At 43.6% G+C, this 19848-nt stretch overlaps 1 protein-coding gene across 1 annotated transcript; it reads left to right on the top strand.

Annotated features, from left to right (window-relative positions):
* Positions 1 to 1606: 1606 nt before the first annotated feature.
* Positions 1607 to 7253, top strand: GPR12 (G protein-coupled receptor 12). Its single transcript, XM_008021789.3, has 2 exons — positions 1607 to 1813; positions 2554 to 7253. Exon 2 carries the CDS (start codon positions 2569 to 2571, stop codon positions 3571 to 3573), a length of 1005 nt encoding a protein of 334 aa, XP_008019980.2. The 5' UTR covers positions 1607 to 1813; positions 2554 to 2568; the 3' UTR covers positions 3574 to 7253.
* The last annotated feature ends 12595 nt before the right edge of the window (positions 7254 to 19848 follow it).

The raw sequence follows: 19848 nt of genomic DNA, 5'->3' as shown, positions 1-19848 counted from the left end.
TTGTTGATTTGTGTGTGTGTCACTACCAGAGTGCGCACTCGCGTGCAGAGACCGTGTCTTACTGAATTTCTGTGCCCAGCCCTTAGCCCTGTTCTTGGGACACACACGTGTCTGACGCCTCCCCACCACGAACAAGCCACTCTGAAAACTCCATAAAACCTTGCTTCTCAAAGTGTGACCTGTGAACCAGCAGCAGCAGCAGCAGCATGGAGAAGAGGCTTGCAAATGCAGAAGCTAGACCCGCCCCCAGAACTACTGAGCAGAATCTGTCGCGGTAAAAAGTTTAGACTATTCTGGAGGTAGCAGGAGGTCTTGGACATCATGGAATAGATGTGCCAAATCGAGGAGGTTGGGAAAGGGAGAAGCAGGCGGGTACCAGAAATGCAGGTGACAGGGGATGAGGGCCTCAACCAGAGAACTGAGGACGATGAGAAGTGGCATGCAGGAGAGCTGGAGCGACCTTGCAGAGCCAGAAACTGATTGATGGAAGAAGGGGAGGAGAAGCAGGAAGAAAGTCAAGGTTGACTGAGGCTCCGTATCTGTTGGGCTGGGATAGAGAAGGCGTGAGCAGCAGGGGAAGGCAGGCTGGCCAGCTGGTGATACTCCTATAGGGTCCTTTGCCTGCCGACCATTTCCATTCTTACAAAAGCCCCTGGGGAAGTGGAAGAAAAGTAGTGGGAAAACCTTCACCTCTGACAGGGCAAGACAAGACTATAACACTTTTCCCTTCTCCCATCTTTAAACTGGAGGATCATCTTGGAACTTAAGATCTACGAGGTGCTTGGGTTTTTATATCCAGAGGAGGCATGGGCTCAGAAAAGCAGACCGCTATCAGGTTCTTCATCTCAGAATCCATTGATGTGGCAAAATGAAAAAATAAATTAATAGTGCCACTTCAGTATCTAAATGAATTGGGGTTTGGCCAATGTCTGCAGGAAGCTTCTACAAGAACTCAGTAAATGATTTCCATTTGAAGACACAGCTCAAAGAGCACTTAATAAGTGCAAGTTGGTGATGATAATGATGATACACAGAGCAGCAGCATCTTTTCAGTTAAGCAAATGTTCCTGGGAAACAGTGATAATGAACCAGGTCCAAGACCATGGGCAATTCTAAAAAAGCGTGCGGGGCATTTTGTTGTTTTAAAGATCTGCTTCCCCAACCTGTCCACCCCGCCTCCCTGCTGCTGATCGTGAATATCATCCTAAGCAATCCTTTTGGCCCTGAATGTAGCGGTTTAGGTGAAGGCGTGGAAAAGCCAGGACTGTGGAGACTGGAGCTCCCCGGGGAAACCACAGGAACGAAATAGGTCACAGGGCTCCCAGGCAGCGCTCCCCTGCCCCGCCCGGTGCAAGCCCGGGGCCGCCGGCTGGGGTGGGGCGCGCGGCGCGGCAGGCGGGCAGGGCGACCGTGCAGTTCTCAGCCTCTCGGCTCTTTTGCCCCGCGCTCCGGGGCCGCCCTCGCCTGCCCGCACCCTAGAGCAGCCCGGACCCGTGGAGGCGCGCGCGGCCTCCCGGGGATCCCGCGGGCTGGCGGGCGGCCGGGCGCGCGCGGGGCGGGGGCGGCGCGCGCGCGGGGAGCGTGTGGGCCGGGCGGGCGCGGCGGGGAAAGCTGGGCGCGCGAGCCGAGCCTGCGGCTCACCTGCAGCCGCGTCGCTCACCTGCAGCGGAGCGCGCGCCCCGCGCCCTCCCGGCCCGCTCCGGAGCCCGGCCGCCGCCCTTTGCCACGGCGGGCGCCTGCGCCGACATGCGACGCGAGTAGCCCGCGCGCTTCGGAAGCACCGGAGGAGCCCCCTCGGCCTGGGCGCGCCAAGGTGACCCCCTCGATGACCCCCCCCCGCCCCCGCGGGCCGCCTGTCCCCGCACCCTGTCTGTCCCTCTCGCGTCCGACTCCCGTCCCCGCTGCCAGGGGAGCGGAGGCAGTGCATGGGCACCTGTCTGTCTGTCTGTCTCCGTACTTCCATTGCACACACCTCCCTCTCGTGGCCCTCCCGACTGCCCCGTGCGCACGGGGGGGAGTCTGGGAGCCCCTCTTTGTTCCGGTCGGGGGTGCGTTTGAGGGTGTGCACGCGCGTGGGGGATGCGTTTGGAGGGTGGGAGTTCGATGGAAATAGGCGATTTAAATATTCCATCGAGGATGGCGGCCCCTGACTCAAGACCTGCCGCTGCCGCGTGGTTTTCTCGGCAGCAGCCCAGATGTCAAACAGTTGTTGGTTTTCAGCATGCAAGATGTGATTTTCCAATGTGCATTCCCAGCGCTTTTGCAAACAGACCGCCGCGAGTCCGTGTGTGCCTGCCTCGCTCACGCTGGTGTTTTGAAGTCCTACCCTGTGTTTTCCCCAATGCCAAACGGCATTTTTGTTGTGGGGTTTAAACCACAGAGACGTTGGCTTTTGTTTCATTTCCCAACAGTTCCTCATTCCCGAAGCTTGTGGCATTTGGTACTGGTGTCTGAGCAGGGGCTCGCTTTCTGTTTGTCTGTGTGTCTTTTGCATGATCTTGGATCGTCACCCTGCTGTATCTAAACATTAAAAAGCCTGTCTTTTCGTTGAAGAGGACAGGGGTTAAAATGAATGAAGACCTGAAGGTCAATTTAAGCGGGCTGCCTCGGGATTATTTAGATGCCGCTGCTGCGGAGAACATCTCAGCTGCTGTCTCCTCCCGGGTTCCTGCCGTAAAGCCAGAGCCTGAGCTCGTAGTCAACCCCTGGGACATTGTCTTGTGTACCTCGGGAACCCTCATCTCCTGTGAAAATGCCATTGTGGTCCTTATCATCTTCCACAACCCCAGCCTGCGAGCGCCCATGTTCCTGCTGATCGGCAGCCTGGCTCTTGCAGACCTGCTGGCCGGCATTGGACTCATCATCAATTTTGTTTTTGCCTACCTGCTTCAGTCAGAAGCCACCAAGCTGGTCACCATCGGCCTCATTGTCGCCTCTTTCTCTGCCTCTGTCTGCAGCTTGCTGGCTATCACTGTTGACCGCTACCTCTCACTGTACTACGCTCTGACGTACCATTCGGAGAGGACGGTCACGTTTACCTATGTCATGCTCGTCATGCTCTGGGGGACCTCCATCTGCCTGGGGCTGCTGCCCGTCATGGGCTGGAACTGCCTGCGAGACGAGTCCACCTGTAGCGTGGTCAGACCGCTCACCAAGAACAACGCGGCCATCCTCTCGGTGTCCTTCCTCTTCATGTTCGCGCTCATGCTTCAGCTCTACATCCAGATCTGTAAGATTGTGATGAGGCACGCCCATCAGATAGCGCTGCAGCACCACTTCCTGGCCACGTCGCACTATGTGACCACCCGGAGAGGGGTCTCCACCCTGGCTATCATCCTGGGGACCTTTGCTGCCTGCTGGATGCCTTTCACCCTCTATTCCTTGATAGCAGACTACACCTACCCCTCCATCTATACCTACGCCACCCTCCTGCCCGCCACCTACAATTCCATCATCAACCCTGTCATATATGCTTTCAGAAACCAAGAGATCCAGAAAGCGCTCTGTCTTATTTGCTGCGGCTGCATCCCGTCCAGTCTCGCCCAGAGAGCGCGCTCGCCCAGTGATGTGTAGCACCCTTGCACCCAGGAGGACTCTGCATTTACCAAGCACTTCCACTGCCTGGCCAAGGTTTGAGATGCTTGCCTTGAATTCCTTGCATTGGATTCCCTCTCAAGCCACAGGAGCACTTAGCATTCGTGAAGCAATGACATCGTTTAGATGAGTTAAGTAATTGAAGTGAAAATAATGTTACCGGTGTTTTCACCACTAAAAAAATATTGCTGAGATCTTCACTCACTATTATTTTGTTTTGCTTGGGGGCAGGGGTTTCCTTTTATATTTTGTTTGGAGGGCTGATTGGGGGTAGGAAAGGAAGGGATATGGTACGCCCATGATGTTGTAAAAAGTCAATGAGTTTCGGAGTTTTTACCTGGACTTTAAAATAAATTTGAGTGATTGAGGAAAACTGAGAAAGACTTACTTTTTCCAGACTATTTTTTTTTTACATGATGGTAGATTTTTTAATGCTGCATGTATGTAACAGAATATGACCCCTTTCAATCCAATGCAAATAGTTTACATAATTGTCTTTGGAAGGGACCTGATTTTGCTAACATGAACTCAGTAATGTCACCGACATTGCAACCCTGAAACCATTCTTATTCATTCTTTCTTTCCTTTCGGCAATTACTGTTCACAAGAATTCTTTCGGTATTTCTATAAATGTTGCAACTCCTTCTGCATGGTTGACTGTGTTAGCTAGGCCACTAGTTTCAAATGTTGCCATGTCAATCTAGATTCCAACGGGTCATTTTTCAATATAGTTTTTCAATATGTACTTTCTAAAATGAATCCTGAAATAGGTTTTGATTTTCATATGAAGTAGGATTGATTAGATCTACCATTGTAGTTTCTTAAGCTGTTGTCTGATTCTTTTCAGAAAACAAAAGGAAAAAATCTTAATTATAGCAATTGAAAGTAGATTAAATTTATTTTAATATATTCTGAAAAAAACTAATGTGACATTATCATGAAATTTTTAAAAATCACCTTTCCTCTCTCTAAGAATATATTAATAGTTATTCTTGATTGAGACAGAATAAATATTATAGGCCAAGTTTTTTTCTGGCTCATACTGTCTGTGTTGTATAATGCATTTGAAACAGGCAGTCCCCTGTTTTAATGATTAGGTTTGTTTGTGAGTGCACAGCATCCATCTATGACTGTGATATATATCACCTATATCCTGTAAGGTCATAAACAGAATGACCATTGGCTGTTAATGAAAAATTAAGTTTGAAATCTTTTAACTCCTTTTCACCACAAACCAATTTATACACAAAAATCATATTGCCTGTTTTCAGAGAGCAAGAATGTAGTCAGGAAATTGCAAAGAAGAATTCACTTCAAACACATTGTAAAATCAATGTGTCTCTGTTTTCTTTTCTGTTCGTGCAGACAAATGTAGACACAGGTATCTTTCCTCCATTTGCCATGGCTTTAGAGTTATGTCTATATAATCAGTGGGAAAAATTCTTGGCCGCATATCAACTTAGCCCATTCAGATGGCAGCAAAAGCAGTATTTCAGGGTCGTTGGGGAGTCATTTGTAATAAATTAACCTCATTGGTTTGTACCAGATGTGATGCCCAGGGTGGTCTCAGGACCATTCCGGGGGCCCTGCATGCTGATGCCTTCTCTCCAGCGCTTCTCCTAATGTAGCACACGTGTGAAGAAATCCTCTACTTGAATCTGCGTCTCCTCCCTGAGGTTACTTGTGGAAGCAGGAGAGGGACTGAAATACTTAAGAAATGGGAAAGAATTTTCAATACATATCACTGTATGATCAATCTAATAAAATTGATGCCTTTAAAACATTTCTTTTGAACATTTGATGGAGTTAGTAGGTTGAACATGATGAGTCTGTTTTTAATTAATTAAAATTGAATAGCATCACCATAGGAGACTTGACAAAGGTAAGTTGATTTTGACAGGGGCTGGGAAATATCCATAATGAGGTTTTAAAGGAATAAATGATGATTTTATAAAAAATAGTGGCTCCATTTGCATATCTCCAATAGTCAGAATTATAATGAGAATAATATGTACTTGTTGTGACCACATGTGTGCCAGGCCCCATGCTGGGTGTTTTACTATAATCACAAAACTACTACTTGTATAGGTGAGAAAACTAAGACTAAGAGAGGAGCAGGTAAAAAATGTGCCTGAGGCCACAAAGCACAAGGATAGAGTCAGAATTTGAAGCCAGGTTTTCCAAAGTCTAAGTCTTGCTCCTTCCTTGTACCTTGCAAGCTTTCATCCCTCAGTGGATGCCAGGGCTGAGGAAACTGATTTGTAGCATGTTCCTGTCACAGGGTTTTGGCTCTGCATTTAAGACATAAAACTTGGCCTGGCGCAGTGGCTCTCGCCTGTAATCCCAGCACTTTGTGGGGCCAAGGCAGGTGGATCACCTGAGGTCAGGAGTTCGAAACCAGCCTGACCAATATGGTAAAACCCTGTCTCTACTAAAAAATAAAAAAATTAGCCAGGCGTGGTGGCAGGTGCCTGTAATCCCAGCTACTCAGGAGGCTGAGGCAGGAAAACCGCTTGAAATCATGAGGAAGAGGTAGCAGTGAACCAAGATCACACCACTGCACTCCAGCCTGGGTGACAGAGCAAGCAAGACTCTGTCTCAAAAAAAAAAAAGGCATAAAATTTCGTGTTTAAAATTACACTAGTTAAGTGGTTGCTTTTGGCCTGTGTTTTTAAAACATCTAGTTTCAGCTAAGAGATTTTTCAATTCAACTAATAACATGCCCTTACTGTTTGAATTGTGAAAAATGTTGGACATTTATGTGGTTTTCTACAAGGTTTCTTTTTTCTTATGGAGCTAATTATTTTGAAATGTGCACACATCTCAATGTACATGTGTGTATGCATGTATTTATGCATACGTATACCCAATAATATTAACTTTGCAACAGGACCAAAGACCTCATGGAAAACTGTCTTATTTCCAACAGTCCTGAGGTAGCAGGCAATCTTTTACTCCACATAATTAAAATTTCTAGCTACCAAGGAATTGATGTTTTTCCAGTAGAAACAGTTATCCTTGTAACTAGGACAATTCCATTACTTTACCAGAATCCTGAATTAGTCAAAACTAGTCATCCAAGTTTTGACTACCTAGGGTTTTGTTTCTTTTTATTCCTTTAACTCTTTATTTCTTTCTATCAGTGAAGTTTGTTTTTAAAGGTTAAGGGGATCGCCTCCCTCCTAGTACCTGGGGTGGGGAAGCAGGGTGGAGGTAGAGCCCCTCCTTGCCTGGGAGCCTACATTAAGGAGGGAGGGGTGGATTCTTTGGTTGACTTGACCATGCAGAAATAGTCTTAGACTCCCCCAGGATTTAAAATAGGATTGAAACAAGAGGTTTAAAAGAGCAGATGAAGAATAGAGATACTTAGTGCCAATAAAAATATTGTGGAGACTTCTTACGCTTTTTTTTTAAATGCTTAATCCATTATTAAAATAATGATTGACTTTATTTTATAGTAATATATGATAATATGACGTTAGGATGACTTGCCATTTCAGATTTAAAATACATATTAAGTGACTACTATGTTGTGATTTTGAATAATGTTTAAGTTTCTATGTTGATTGTATGCCTGGTATAATAAAGGAAAAGACTGCCTTATTGTCCCCTTTAAAATTTGTCATAATTATTGAATGTTTCGATATAAGGTTAGGTAGGACCTCTATGTCTGTTTAGAATTTTAAGAATCACAAACTTATAGATTTATACATCATGGTTTGAATTCACAGACAAATCCGTCTTCTAAAAAAATTACAGGCCGGGAGCGGTGGCTCACGCCTATAATCCCAGCACTTTGGGAGGCCAAGGCGGGCGGATCACGAGGTCAGGAGATTGAGACCATCCTGGCTAACACAGTGAACCCCCGTCTTTACTAAAAATACAAAAAAATTAGCCGGTCTTGGTGGCGGGCGCCTGTAGTCCCAGCTACTCCGGACGCTGAGGCAGGAGAGTGGCGTGAACCTGGGAGGCAGAGCTTGCAATGAGCCGAGACCGTGTCACTGCACTCCAGCCTGGGCCACAGAGCGAGACTCCGTCTCAAAAAAAAAAAAAAAAAATTGGTAATTTTGGCTAGAGCTCCTCAAACTTTAACTATTTGAAGAGTATACAAATCACCTGAGAATCTTGTTAAAATGCAAATTCAGCTTCAGTCAGTCTGGGGCATGGCTGAATTTCCAACAAGCTCCTGTGATGCTGGTGCTGACGGTCTATAGATAACATTGATTCACAGTGATAAGTGTCACACTTTTAATATAACATATAAATATATATGTAACATATAAATACAACATATAAATAGTATATATTTGAATATATATAACATGTAACTATAACATATAAATAATATATATTTGAAGGGTTTATTTTTGTCAGAGGTTAATAACTAGTCTGTATTCAATGGAGACGAACTTTGAACTTTTCCTACAGCTTCTCAGGGTCTAATAAAGACCCATAAATATATTTTTTCCATGTTAATGAACTAACTTTTTAAAATCCTAATGATCATTATCTTAATTTAGTTCTTTCAGAAGCTTTATGTAGATGCAGTGCATTTCTCTAGGTGTGTGTGTGCGTACCTGGCAACAAAGGTTTTCACCTCCATTTCTTCAAGGACGATTTTCTTTAGGACCTGAGTGGTTTTTGTTTGGGGGCTACATGTGTCCGCATGAATTTATCTTGAGATGATTGAGATGAAAACCTTTGTTCTCTGAGTTCTAAAATTCAACTGAACTTATTCCAAAGCAACATTTTCTAGACAGGTACATCAGAGAAATTTAAAAATAGCTCACCTTCATTTGACACTTATCCGTAGCCTTTTATTTTTCAGCATCAAAAATACTATTAATGTTAATAGTTACCCTGGTCACAGGTACTCTGCTTCCTTTCTGCCCAAGGAGATGAGAACATTTTTTAAATCTAATAGAAGCACATTAAAGTACATAGTTAAAGTGGATTTTAATATATAACTTATATATGTCCACTGTATAAGATACTTACAGAAGACATCTAAGAATTTTTTAATCATAAAAAATTCAAATACGGCCGGGCGCGGTGGCTCACGCCTGTAATCCCAGCACTTTGGGAGGCCGAGATGGGCGGATCACGAGGTCAGGAGATCGAGACCATCCTGACTAACACGGTGAAACCCCGTCTCTACTAAAAATACAAAAAACTAGCCGGGCGAGGTGGCGGGCGCCTGTAGTCCCAGCCACACGGGAGGCTGAGGCAGGAGAATGGCGTGAACCCGGGAGGCGGAGCTTGCAGTGAGTGGAGATCGTGCCACTGCACTCCAGCCTGGGAGACAGAGCGAGACTCCGTCTCAAAAAAAAAAAAAAAAAAAAAAAAAAAAAAAAAATTCAAATACTAGCATCAAGCTCAAGTGAACAAATTTCAATTGAAAATAAGTTTGAGACATAAATAAAAACATTTACTAGGGCACAGATTCCCTTGGTAGTTGACTGTTTGAACAGACAGTTACAAATAGAATATTTTAAAAGGCAAAAGAACATCTTATGGAATTCTCTGTATGGCTTGGATTTGCATTTCTCACCAAACAACATATTTTGGATCTATGGGATTCTTATTTGGGTTGATGAAAATACAAACCTTCCACATAAGGAGAAATGAAGGCCTGTCTTTTACAGATATATGTGGTTACTGGGATAAAACCTAAGGGAAAATTTGTTCTGATCCAACTATATCCTTACTCCTTCCTAGATCCTTTTGAAGCATGAACAAATTTACTCTAGGATTCTATAGAATCTAATAATGGGAAGAAAACATATGGAGTAGAATTTTCTATATCAAATCTAAATCACCTAAGTCAAGATCTCTTTGGAAACTGAAATTGTACACTTTTTTTCTCAATACCTTGCAGTGTTTTGATATTCCAAATCTTGATCTTTCTTATCATATTGTAATTCTATTTTTGTCTTGGCCAAGTCCCTGGAGGTACAGAGAACCCCCTAATCCCAGTCAACATTGATATATTGAAAATATTCATTAAACAATATTGTTTTCTTCTTCTTCTTCTTCTTCAAATAAAACACTCAATTATTCATGTAATGTGTTTCTGATTTTATTTTATATCCTTTTGATCATTTTCCTGATCCCTTTTTCCATATCATTTACCATTTCTCTGCACGCCTTTTCAAATCTAGTCATCAGAATGAGGATACAATAATCTACTAAATGGAGCAGAATGATGGATTATTCTCTGCTTCTGGTTACTGGATGGCGGTGGTTCTTTAAGTATGGGCCCCCACCAGCAGCACCAGCATCTCTTGGGAACACGTTAAAAATGCAGTCACCCGAGATTTACTGCTCAAAACTCAGGGTATGAGGCACAGCAATATGAGTTTTAATAAGCCTTCCAAGTGATTCTGATGCACGCTAGAGTTTGAGAACCATGCCACGGAGCTTTGACTGAATCCTAAAGTCTTTCTGACATTACTAATGACATTAACATCTCAGCAGTACTAGGACCTCTCAGCTTTTTCTGCTATGTCTATGCCAGGCAGTCCTCATATTGTACTGCAGCAAATTATAGATGATTTTTGTTTGTAGATATGCTGCCTTGCACTGATTTCACTGGAACTTCTTGCTGTTTTCAAGGTTATTTTCTAATTCATCAAGTTCAATTAAACTTCTGCCCCTTCCATTACAGCCATATCACTGTCGTGTGCCTCAGACAGAAAGACAATTCAGTGAGAAGGAAACACCCAATCAGACTTCTTTCTTGGCATCGTGGAGATACATCTTCCTGTTCCTATTTGTTACTGTCTGTAAATTGACCCGAATATTCCACAGTTGCAGCCTCAACTATGCAGCAGTGCATTGACTGTCCATCCATTCCCCCATCTCTGGTCTGTAGTTATGTACAGACACACACACACACACGTGTGCATGTACACAATCACACCCTTTACCTTCCTCTCTCATACTTCCATACCCTTCCACCGTCCTTCTACTATCCCGGACCAGAAATCTCCAGTGAGGAAGTCCAGAGAACTAAGGCAGTTGTTCTCACTTCAAACACGGAAGTGATATGGAGGGTCTCACTTTCAGGCTAGTTTTGTGGTGTTGACAGGCACAGCTTTGGCAAGCCTATGTCAGGATAAAAACACTTCTGTGATTCCAGACCGAGGACAGTTTCTACGATACAGGTTGGTTTACATCTCACCCCACTTCTACACTAACCTCATGATGCTGTGGTTCATAGTCCAGAAAGTTCAATAAATAAAAGCAATAAACACATTTTACATAGGAGTTTTCTTAATTCTAGGGATTGACTTGAGGCTGGGACTATGAAATAGTTGCATCTACTGACACTTTCTTTTTTCTTTCTTTTTTCTTTTTGTCTTTTTTAGACAAAGTCTTGCTCTGTCTCCCGGGCTGGAGTGCAGTGGCGCGATCTTGGCTCACTGCAACCTCCTCCTCCCAGGTTCAAATGATTCTCTCGCCTCAGCTTCCCGATTAGCTGGGACTACAGGTGTGCGCCACCACATCCAGCTAGTTTTGATTTTGTTTTTGTTTGTTGTTTTTGTTTGTTTGTATTTTTAGTAGAGATGAGGTTTCACCTTGTTGGCCGGCTGGTCTCAAACTCCTGACCTTAAATGATCTGCCCGCCTCGGCCTCCCAAAGTGCTGGGATGACAAGCACGAGCCACCATGCCCAGCCTAGGATGTCATTTTCATGAGTGCTCTTTAACCTTTCAAATTACTAAATCAATTCCATCAATTTTCTTTAGGAATATTTGACGCTAAGAGAACATAGTTTAAGTGCCCAAAAATGTTTCTTATTGAACACACGCTCTTTTTTAAGTTCAAGATCCAGTTTAAGCAGCAGCAAATCCCACAATACAGGCTACAGAGAGGTTTTTCACCGCTGAGTGGACTTTGGGGCAGAGGTGGCTACTCTTTCAGTCCAACGACCCAGTGGTTTTCAGATGTCGATGCATTTTCACTTGAGACTTTTGAGACGTCTCAAATGAAGATCTAGTTGTTTCTGAAACACCTGAATCCAGAGGTGATGACAAATAAAGTAACTAAAAAGACTGAGGTTTTGCTCTCCTAAGCCCTAACCCAGGAGCTAAAAGCCGTGAGTCGTGCCCAGTGGGCCTTGTGTCCCCTCCTGTTTGCATTCCTCATAAAGTCTGTCACAGGGATGAAGGTTTCTTCCCCACCCTCACACTCCAGAGAACTGAACACAAACAAACCGTGCCCAGAGGGTGAAAAAGCAGAGCTGCCCAGGGCTGTGGGCAGCCGATTTCAAGCTGTTCTTATGGAAAAGTCTTCACTCTGCATGAGGTAATTGTTTCAGTCCAGGAACACTTGACGAACCCTGACAGTGCTTCCCACATAGTATGCTTTGAAGCTTATCCATTCTAACCAGCTTACTGTTCATGCGAAGGCAGTTTCTTCCACTTTTAGACATTTTCCCCCCTCTAGTTACTAGCTGGCTCTCAGGGACTCATTCCAGGAAGTCTGGAGAGGTTGAAGAGGTTTGGAAAAGAAAACCTGATGGCTTCAGGGTGCCTCCCTCGACCTGCAGACCTTGATGGAATGATATGGCTTGAACAAGCAATGTTGATGACAGTTGCCATTGCGATGTAAACTGACAGTTCCATAGTCTTTTTATTTATTTACTTATTTAATATTTTTAGAGACGGGGTCTTGCTCCGTCACCCAGGTGGGAGTGGAGTAATGTGATCATAGCTTACTGCAGCCTCATGCTCCCAGGCTGAAGCAATTCTCTTGCCTCAGCCAATTCTCCTGCCTCAGCCTCCCAAGTAGCTAAGACTACAGGTACACACCACCATGCCTGGCTAATTTTTAAATTTTTTGTAGAGATGGGGTCTTGCTATGTTGCCCAGTCTGTTCTTGCACTCCTGGCCTCAAGCTGTCCTCCCATCTTGGCCTCCAAATATGCTGGAATTAGAGGCACATGCCACCATATCTGATTTATAGTCTTCATTAATAAAAAGATTAAGAACACTCGCTCTAGACTTAGGCTGCCTGGGTTCATTTCCCATCTCTGTCACTTTCTACTTGACTGGCTTTGGGCAAGTTACTTAACTTCTCTGAGCCTCCATGTGTTGGTTTGCTAAAATGAGCATGCTGCAAGAACTTTCCTCATGGTGTTGGTTGAGATAAGACATATGGACGGTTTAATATAGTACTTGGCACATATCTACTTGGATGCTACTTTCCAGTAGTGTTATTACCACTACTGTTGCTGCATTGGTATTATTATTACTGCTACTTACCCAAAACCTGTCAATTACTAATATTGCTTCCACTAGTTAGTGAGGTAGAAACCCAGATAAAAGCTTTACATACATAATCTCATGTAATCTTTTCATCAATGCTATGAGGTCTGCATTGATATTCTCCATTACATTACAAATAAGGAAATTGATACACAGAGAGGTTGAGTGGCTTGCTTAAAACCACACAGCCTTTATGTAGCTCACCATGAACACTTAGAAACAAGCAATGTCTGCTAAGAAATCCCCAGTCAAACCAGCCTGTGCATAAAAAGGTAAGAGGACTCTTCAAAGACAGCCCAAGCTCAGCACGAGAGGAGTGGCCCAGTCACACCCAGGCACTCGGGGGGCCTGCCTCGTGGGCTCTGAAAGGCAGGCTCCCTGGAGACAGACAACTGGGATGCTGATGGATCTCAAAGGGCAGACCTGACCTAGGTAAGTATAAAGAAGACCAAAGAGTTTTCTGGGAGGAGTAACTGTGATGGGATTCAAAGGAGTGAAGAGGAAGTGACTTTAGCTTATTTGAAATGGGGCACAATTGACATTTTTTTAAATGACATTTTAATTTGAACCAAGTCTCAAAAAAAATCCTGCAAACTATATTTATATGAATTTCAGTGTAATCACTAAAAGCTCACATTTAGGTGCTTTGTAAAATTTATAAATGTAAGATTTTAAAAAATTTATTCATGTTTATTGAAATCCATCAAAGTGTGTGTTCCAAAAAAGAACTTAGTGATCAAAAGTTTGCAATTGTATAGACATGGATTTACCTAAATAAAAAATATTTATTTAAAAAAATCAACTATTTTATGTGCACTTTTTAAACATAAAACATAACGTACTCAGAATTTTTCATTTTAAATAAACCTGTTAGATGTACTGGGAGAAAAGGACTTTGCAAGCATTCACTTCACTGACCAGGAAGCCCAGGCCCCAGACAAGCTCAGACCTGGCAAAGTCATTAGCCAGGGAGCAGCAGACCCAGAACATGAACGTGGAGTTGTGATTCCTTGTCCAGAACTTTGTTCTCGGGCAGATTTTCCTTGACAAGGAAAAGCTTGAAAAGTGAAAGGCTTTGTCTAGTGTTTGCTTTCTAGATTTGAATAATTTTTTTCTTTTCTTTTTTTTTTTTTTTTTGATGGAGTCTCGCTCTGTCACCCGGGCTGGAGTGCAGTGGCGCAATCTTGGCTCACTGCAACCTCTGCCTCCTGGGTTCAAGCAATTTTCCTGCCTCAGCCTCCTGAGTAGCTGGGACTACAGGTGCACGCCACCACACCCAGCCTTAAGTTTGAATACTTTGTAATTACTACTGGCTATAAGAAATCCCAGTTATAGTTGAATAATAACTATCACTATAAGGGCTTACACTCTCTGCACTCACTTTGTTCCAGGGGCCATGCTAACGACTTTACGTGTATTGACTTATTTATTCTCCACATCCACAAAGGTGATATTTGGTAGCATTAATTCTACTTTGTAAAAGGGGAGTGTTCACACAAGCAAATTGAGAGTGATTCTTATAACCCTTCTTTTGTGTCTCCTAATCCTGTGTTGTACACATCCCTGGAGCTTAACACACTTTCACTATGTCTGGGCCAAAGACACTTCAACGATTTATTGGCTTAATAATCAAGGTTGCATTTCAGAAGCCATTGCATTTCAATACAGATTGTATTATGTTTTTGTGCCTAACGTATCAGTACAAAATTTGATAGACACAGTAGTCATTGTGATTCTTTGTCATATCTGGCAAGCTATGAAGAGGGGTAGGCAAAATTCCAGAACCCATGTCTATCCTGCCAGAGTGTGTATCCCTTGCCAGACCTCACCAGTGTATCTTTCTCGCATTTTTGAGAAGGGGTAGGGAAACCTCACACGTGGCAGAGTGATGAGTTTGTGGAAATAATAACGACACAACTAGATGAATGTGTGCAAATATAGCAGTTAGATGGAGGAAATGAAACCTGGTGTTCAGATCAGTAAGACGCCACAGTTAACATTAATCAGTTGTACATTTCAAAATAACTGGAAGAGAATACTTGAAGTGTTCCTAGCATAAAAAAAAGATAAATGTTTAGGTGATAGATATGCCAGGTACCATGATTTGATTATATGAATGTATGAAATTATCACATGCACCCCTAAAATATGTACATGTATTTTTATCAATAAAGAATTAAAAAATAAAATGAATGACAAAAACTAATGACACTGTTATTAAAAATCACAGCAAACAGCACAATGTATTGAGTATTTGTTGTTCCAGGCACTGGCATAGGTGTTTTACATAAGTGAATTCTTTTCATCTTTACAATGACACAGTGACATTTAGGCACTTTTATTATCTCCCTCTTACAGATGAGGAAATTAAGAATTGAAAGACTAAGTAACATGCCAAGATATCCCACCTGTTAAGTGGCAGGTCCATCCAAGCCTACAACGGCCCTCTTTACTGCTAGACACACTTGCTTCCTGTCTGTCCTCGAGGATTAACCTGGTGTTTGTCTCTGAGGCCCCACTAGTTGTGATATTCACACCAACTGCGATTGCTGGAAGACATGGACCCTCAGAATTTCTTCGTTGTATTGCCTCTAAATAGAAGGCTATTTTCCACCAATATTGGGGCCAGATTCCTTGCTTCTGCTAATAAACACCTGAACACAACTTAAGTCAACTGCATTAAAGGTGGGACAGGCCGGGCGCGGTGGCTCACACCTGTAATCCCAGCACTTTGGGAGGCCAAGGCTGATCATGAGATCAGGAGATCGAGACCATCATGGCTAACATGGTGAAACCCCGACTCTACTAAAAATACAAAAAATTAGCCGGGTGTGGTGGTGGGCGCCTGTAGTCCCAGCCACTCGGGAGGCTGAGGCAGGAGAATGGTGTGAACCCAGGAGGCAGAGCTTGCAGTGAGCCAAGATCACACCACTGGACTCCAGCCTGGGCGACAGAGCCAGACTGTCTCAAAAAAAAAACAAACAAAAACAACAACAGCAGCAACAAAAAACGTGTGGGCAGAGGATGGCTCCACCTCCACTTCCACGTCACTCCCCCTCCCCTGGGCCAGTGGGGCACTGGTCCTCTTGATGTAAGATTATTTCATGAGTCTCAAACAATATTTTTTTTCAAAGAAAGCATAGAAGACATCTGAAATTACAGAATTATAGATAATCTGAAGAAATTCTCGAAGTCAGCTAATCAGTAAAAATAGGATTTTTTTTTTAACGGAAGGCAGTTCCTTAGCTCTCTTAGTTCCACTGAGTGAGAAAAGACATAGATTGGCTCTTTTCCCATCTGCCAAGTTTGCAAGATTTTTTAAGAAGATGACCTACACTTGGTATTTGATGACAGAGTTCACTGAAAGTGATGGATTTGGAGAGTCCATTTCAATAGAGCAATCAGCTGACTCATTGACCTTGAAGTCCAAGAATAATAATCCTTACAGCAAGCGACATTGGTAATGTGTGTGTGGTTTTGTGTGTGTGTACACACATTAGAGCAGACATCTAATCTATGGGTTCACATTTAGATCAGATTAGTGAGAAACTATTGAAGATATGTAAAATCAAGCTTGTTTTTTTCTGTAAGAGATATGAAACAAAATGACGAGAATCGTGCCAAACAAACACCTACTGAGTCATTCCAAACTTGTGTTTTTATATACTTTTAAAAGTACACAATTCAATAAGTAGGGAGTTTTTAAAATTTCAATGTTACTATACGTATTTTGGAATATATAATGTTAGTTGGCAAATATTTAGTATAGAACTGTCCAGTTTAGATGGTAATTTATTTAAAAACCTCTATCAACTGTATTATTATTAATTATTATTTGATCACTGTGGCAATTGAGCATTTTAACTGTGACTAGTGCAACTGAGGAACTGAATTTTGAATATTATTTAGTTTTAAGCAACTTCAATTTAAGAAGGCACACATGACTGGTAGACACTGTAGTAGGCAGTAAAGATCTAGATATAAACTAATTTTCCCATGGAGACTAGTATAACTATAGGTCCTATTTTCAGAGCTCAGGTCCCTGCCTCATGGTCCTCCTGACGGGTCTACCAGCTTGAAATTAGTCACCACAACACAATTGAAGAAAATCCAATGTTAGAGATTTCAAACTGATTAAGCTAAAAAAAATCAGGAGTGATTATCACTTTGGGCAAGAATTATTACTTCAGAAGATTCACCACTATCCTTTTAAAATAATATGCTTTTTTTCCTTCTGCCTTTAAAATAAGAATTATTTTCAGAAAGTAACAACTCACAGAACCCCATGGAGAGTTCCAGTGACAAACACCAGGCTGTGTGGAGCTCCAGGTCTGCACATGCCTGTTTTCGCCTGGGTCACGGGTCTAGACTGGGATTCCGCGTCTGTGCACTGCTTGTCACAGTAGTGTGAGCCGAGGAGATGCTTGTCAAGGTGTGTAAGGTTGGGACCAGGACAGGTCCTGTCTCTCCAACAAACACACACTGAAGGGACTTCCTTCCCATATCAACCTCTCTCCAAAAGACAGTTTCAGTTGGAGCTTTTGATTTTCATTCCTCCTTTTCGAAAATTTTAAAAGGCTCCTGTCAATGTTTGCCACAAAAAGACTCCATCATCATCTCTGTCCGCATTCTTGTGTTGATTAAGCCTCTGTCACCTGCAGCCAGTGTGCTAGGCAGACTCGCTTCTCATCCACCAAGCGAGGTCCTGGAGACAGCGGTGGCCTCGGGCTCAGATCAGGTGGTGGGTGATCACTCCCGGGGCAGGGAGACAGCGGTGGCCTCAGGCTCAGATCAGGTGGTGGGTGATCACTCCCGGGGCAGGGAGACAGCGGTGGCCTCAGGCTCAGATCAGGTGGTGGGTGATCACTCCCGGGGCAGGGAGACAGCGGTGGCCTCAGGCTCAGATCAGGTGGCGGGTGGCCGCTTGCGGGGCAGGGCAGGGGGGAGCGGAGAGAAGTTAGAATTAGAAACAGTGCCATTGGTCACGAAACATCAGTGTCCAGGACTGGCGGGCGAGCTGGCACCAGAGAGGGAGGACCGCAATAAAAGTGGGAACAGTGAGGTTTCTACATCCAGGAGCCGTGGACATGGAAGCAGATGAAAGGGTGATGGTCACCACAAACACAGCTGCCTTCAGGCTCACTCACCAGGTCACCTGCACTGAGGACATTTTCTTGATTCTAATAAAGCACTTTTATCTTGGAAATTGTGCACGTTCTACATTTCCCTCCTTCACCCCCATGGACTTAAAAAATATATAGGTTTTTATTTTGTTTTGTTTTGTTTTGTTTTTGAGACGGAGTAGGGCTCTATTACCCAGGCTGGAGTGCAGTAGCGTGATCTCGGCTCACTGAAACCTCCGCTCACTGAAACCTCCGCTTCCCAGGTTCAAGTAATTCTCCTGCCTCAGCCTCCCAAGTAGCTGGGATTATAGATGTGCAGCACCATGCCTGGCTAATTTTTGCATGTTTAGTAGAGATGAGGTTTCACCATGTTGGCCCGGCTGGTCTCAAACTCCTGACCTCAGGCAATCTGTCCGCCTTAGCCTCCCAAAGTGCCAGGATCACAGGCATGAGCCACCTCACCTGGCTCCCCATGGACTTTTGAATGAGAGAAGTAGGAAAATGCACACCAATTTACAGAAGTCTTCCTTCTATACAATTTTTCAAAAATCACTTTTCCCAGGGAATTTAATTTGCTTTAATCTCAGCAGGTGATTTCAGCACGAGATGCTCACAATACGGGCCCCAGTGCCTCTAATGAAGGCAGACCGCATTAACTCCACGGTGTGACTGTGTGTGAGCTCTGAGAGGCCACTGCTCACGGTAATGTTAACAACTGAATAATTATGTGAAGATTCTGTAATTAACTTTCATACAGCCTCTTAAAAAATTATTGTGACCCTTAGAAATCTGATCTTTAAAAAGTTGAAGACTGAAAATATATTAAATTCTGTCTTCAATGTCAAGATTTCAATTGTGGATTAAAATCAGATTCATGTGATTTGCATGATAGATAATGCACTTTAATTTTTAAAACAGTAATTGTTTGTCAAATATCACAATTGCACTGTGTTGTAACTCTTGCTGAATTGAAAACATACAGCTTTCTAGCTCACATAATAACAGCTTAGTTAAAAGCAAAATAGTTGTCTGAGTTTCGTGACATTTCATATGTGGTATATATGACAAATAGTGCTGTGTAAAAAAGATTGTGCATTTCTTAATGTTCAATAGATACATTGTCGTTGTTTTCAATTTACCTAAATACGCCATTTAGAAACAGGGGATTACCTATGTCTCAAATGCAGAGTGTGAGTCAGTAAGTTTAGATCTGAGAAAAACAAAACATTGTAAATGTAACAAAATTTAATTACGTTTCTACAGGATCCCGATTACACTGATTTTTGCATAAACTAAACAATTTTAGAATGTACTAAAGTGCAAAGAGGATATGGGTTGAGCCATAGGTTAAGCAGCACATACATATTTACATGTACCCAAAACAATGAATTCTGAATTTGCTTGGAGGACTTACTTTGTTTTAAGAATATTTCTACAGCACATTTGCATTGCACTCTTTTCTTCTGGGCTGGAGAGAGCCCGTGAAGTCTGACTCCGGCAGGCGAACCTGTGGCCTGCCCATGGGCTCTGGGAGGGAGGTCACCAGCCCCCCTCCCCATCTCTCTGCCAGGCCACCGCAGCCTGTGCCAGGGACATGTGGTTTTAACTGGAGCGTGGCCCAGAAAGGGTGGGTGCGGAGGAAGACCGAACCCAGGGAGCGCACCTCTCCTGTGGGTGGGAATGTGCCGCCCCTCCCCTCCCCTGTGCTTTATAGAGCAGTGTGTACCAGGAGCTCCCTTGTGGCCCCGTCTGCTCTCCTGCGTGGGACGCGTGTCAAATGAAGAAGGCCAGGACTGGGTTCCAAACAGGCCCGAGGAGAGGATGCCGCCAGCTGCCGGCACACCGCCCCACCACACATCA

Source organism: Chlorocebus sabaeus, chromosome 3 (genome assembly GCF_047675955.1).
Source record: "Chlorocebus sabaeus isolate Y175 chromosome 3, mChlSab1.0.hap1, whole genome shotgun sequence".
In the NCBI taxonomy this organism is placed as follows: domain Eukaryota; kingdom Metazoa; phylum Chordata; class Mammalia; order Primates; family Cercopithecidae; genus Chlorocebus; species Chlorocebus sabaeus.
Note: the sequence above shows the minus strand (reverse complement) of the source record. Positions and strands in the feature narration are given on the sequence as shown.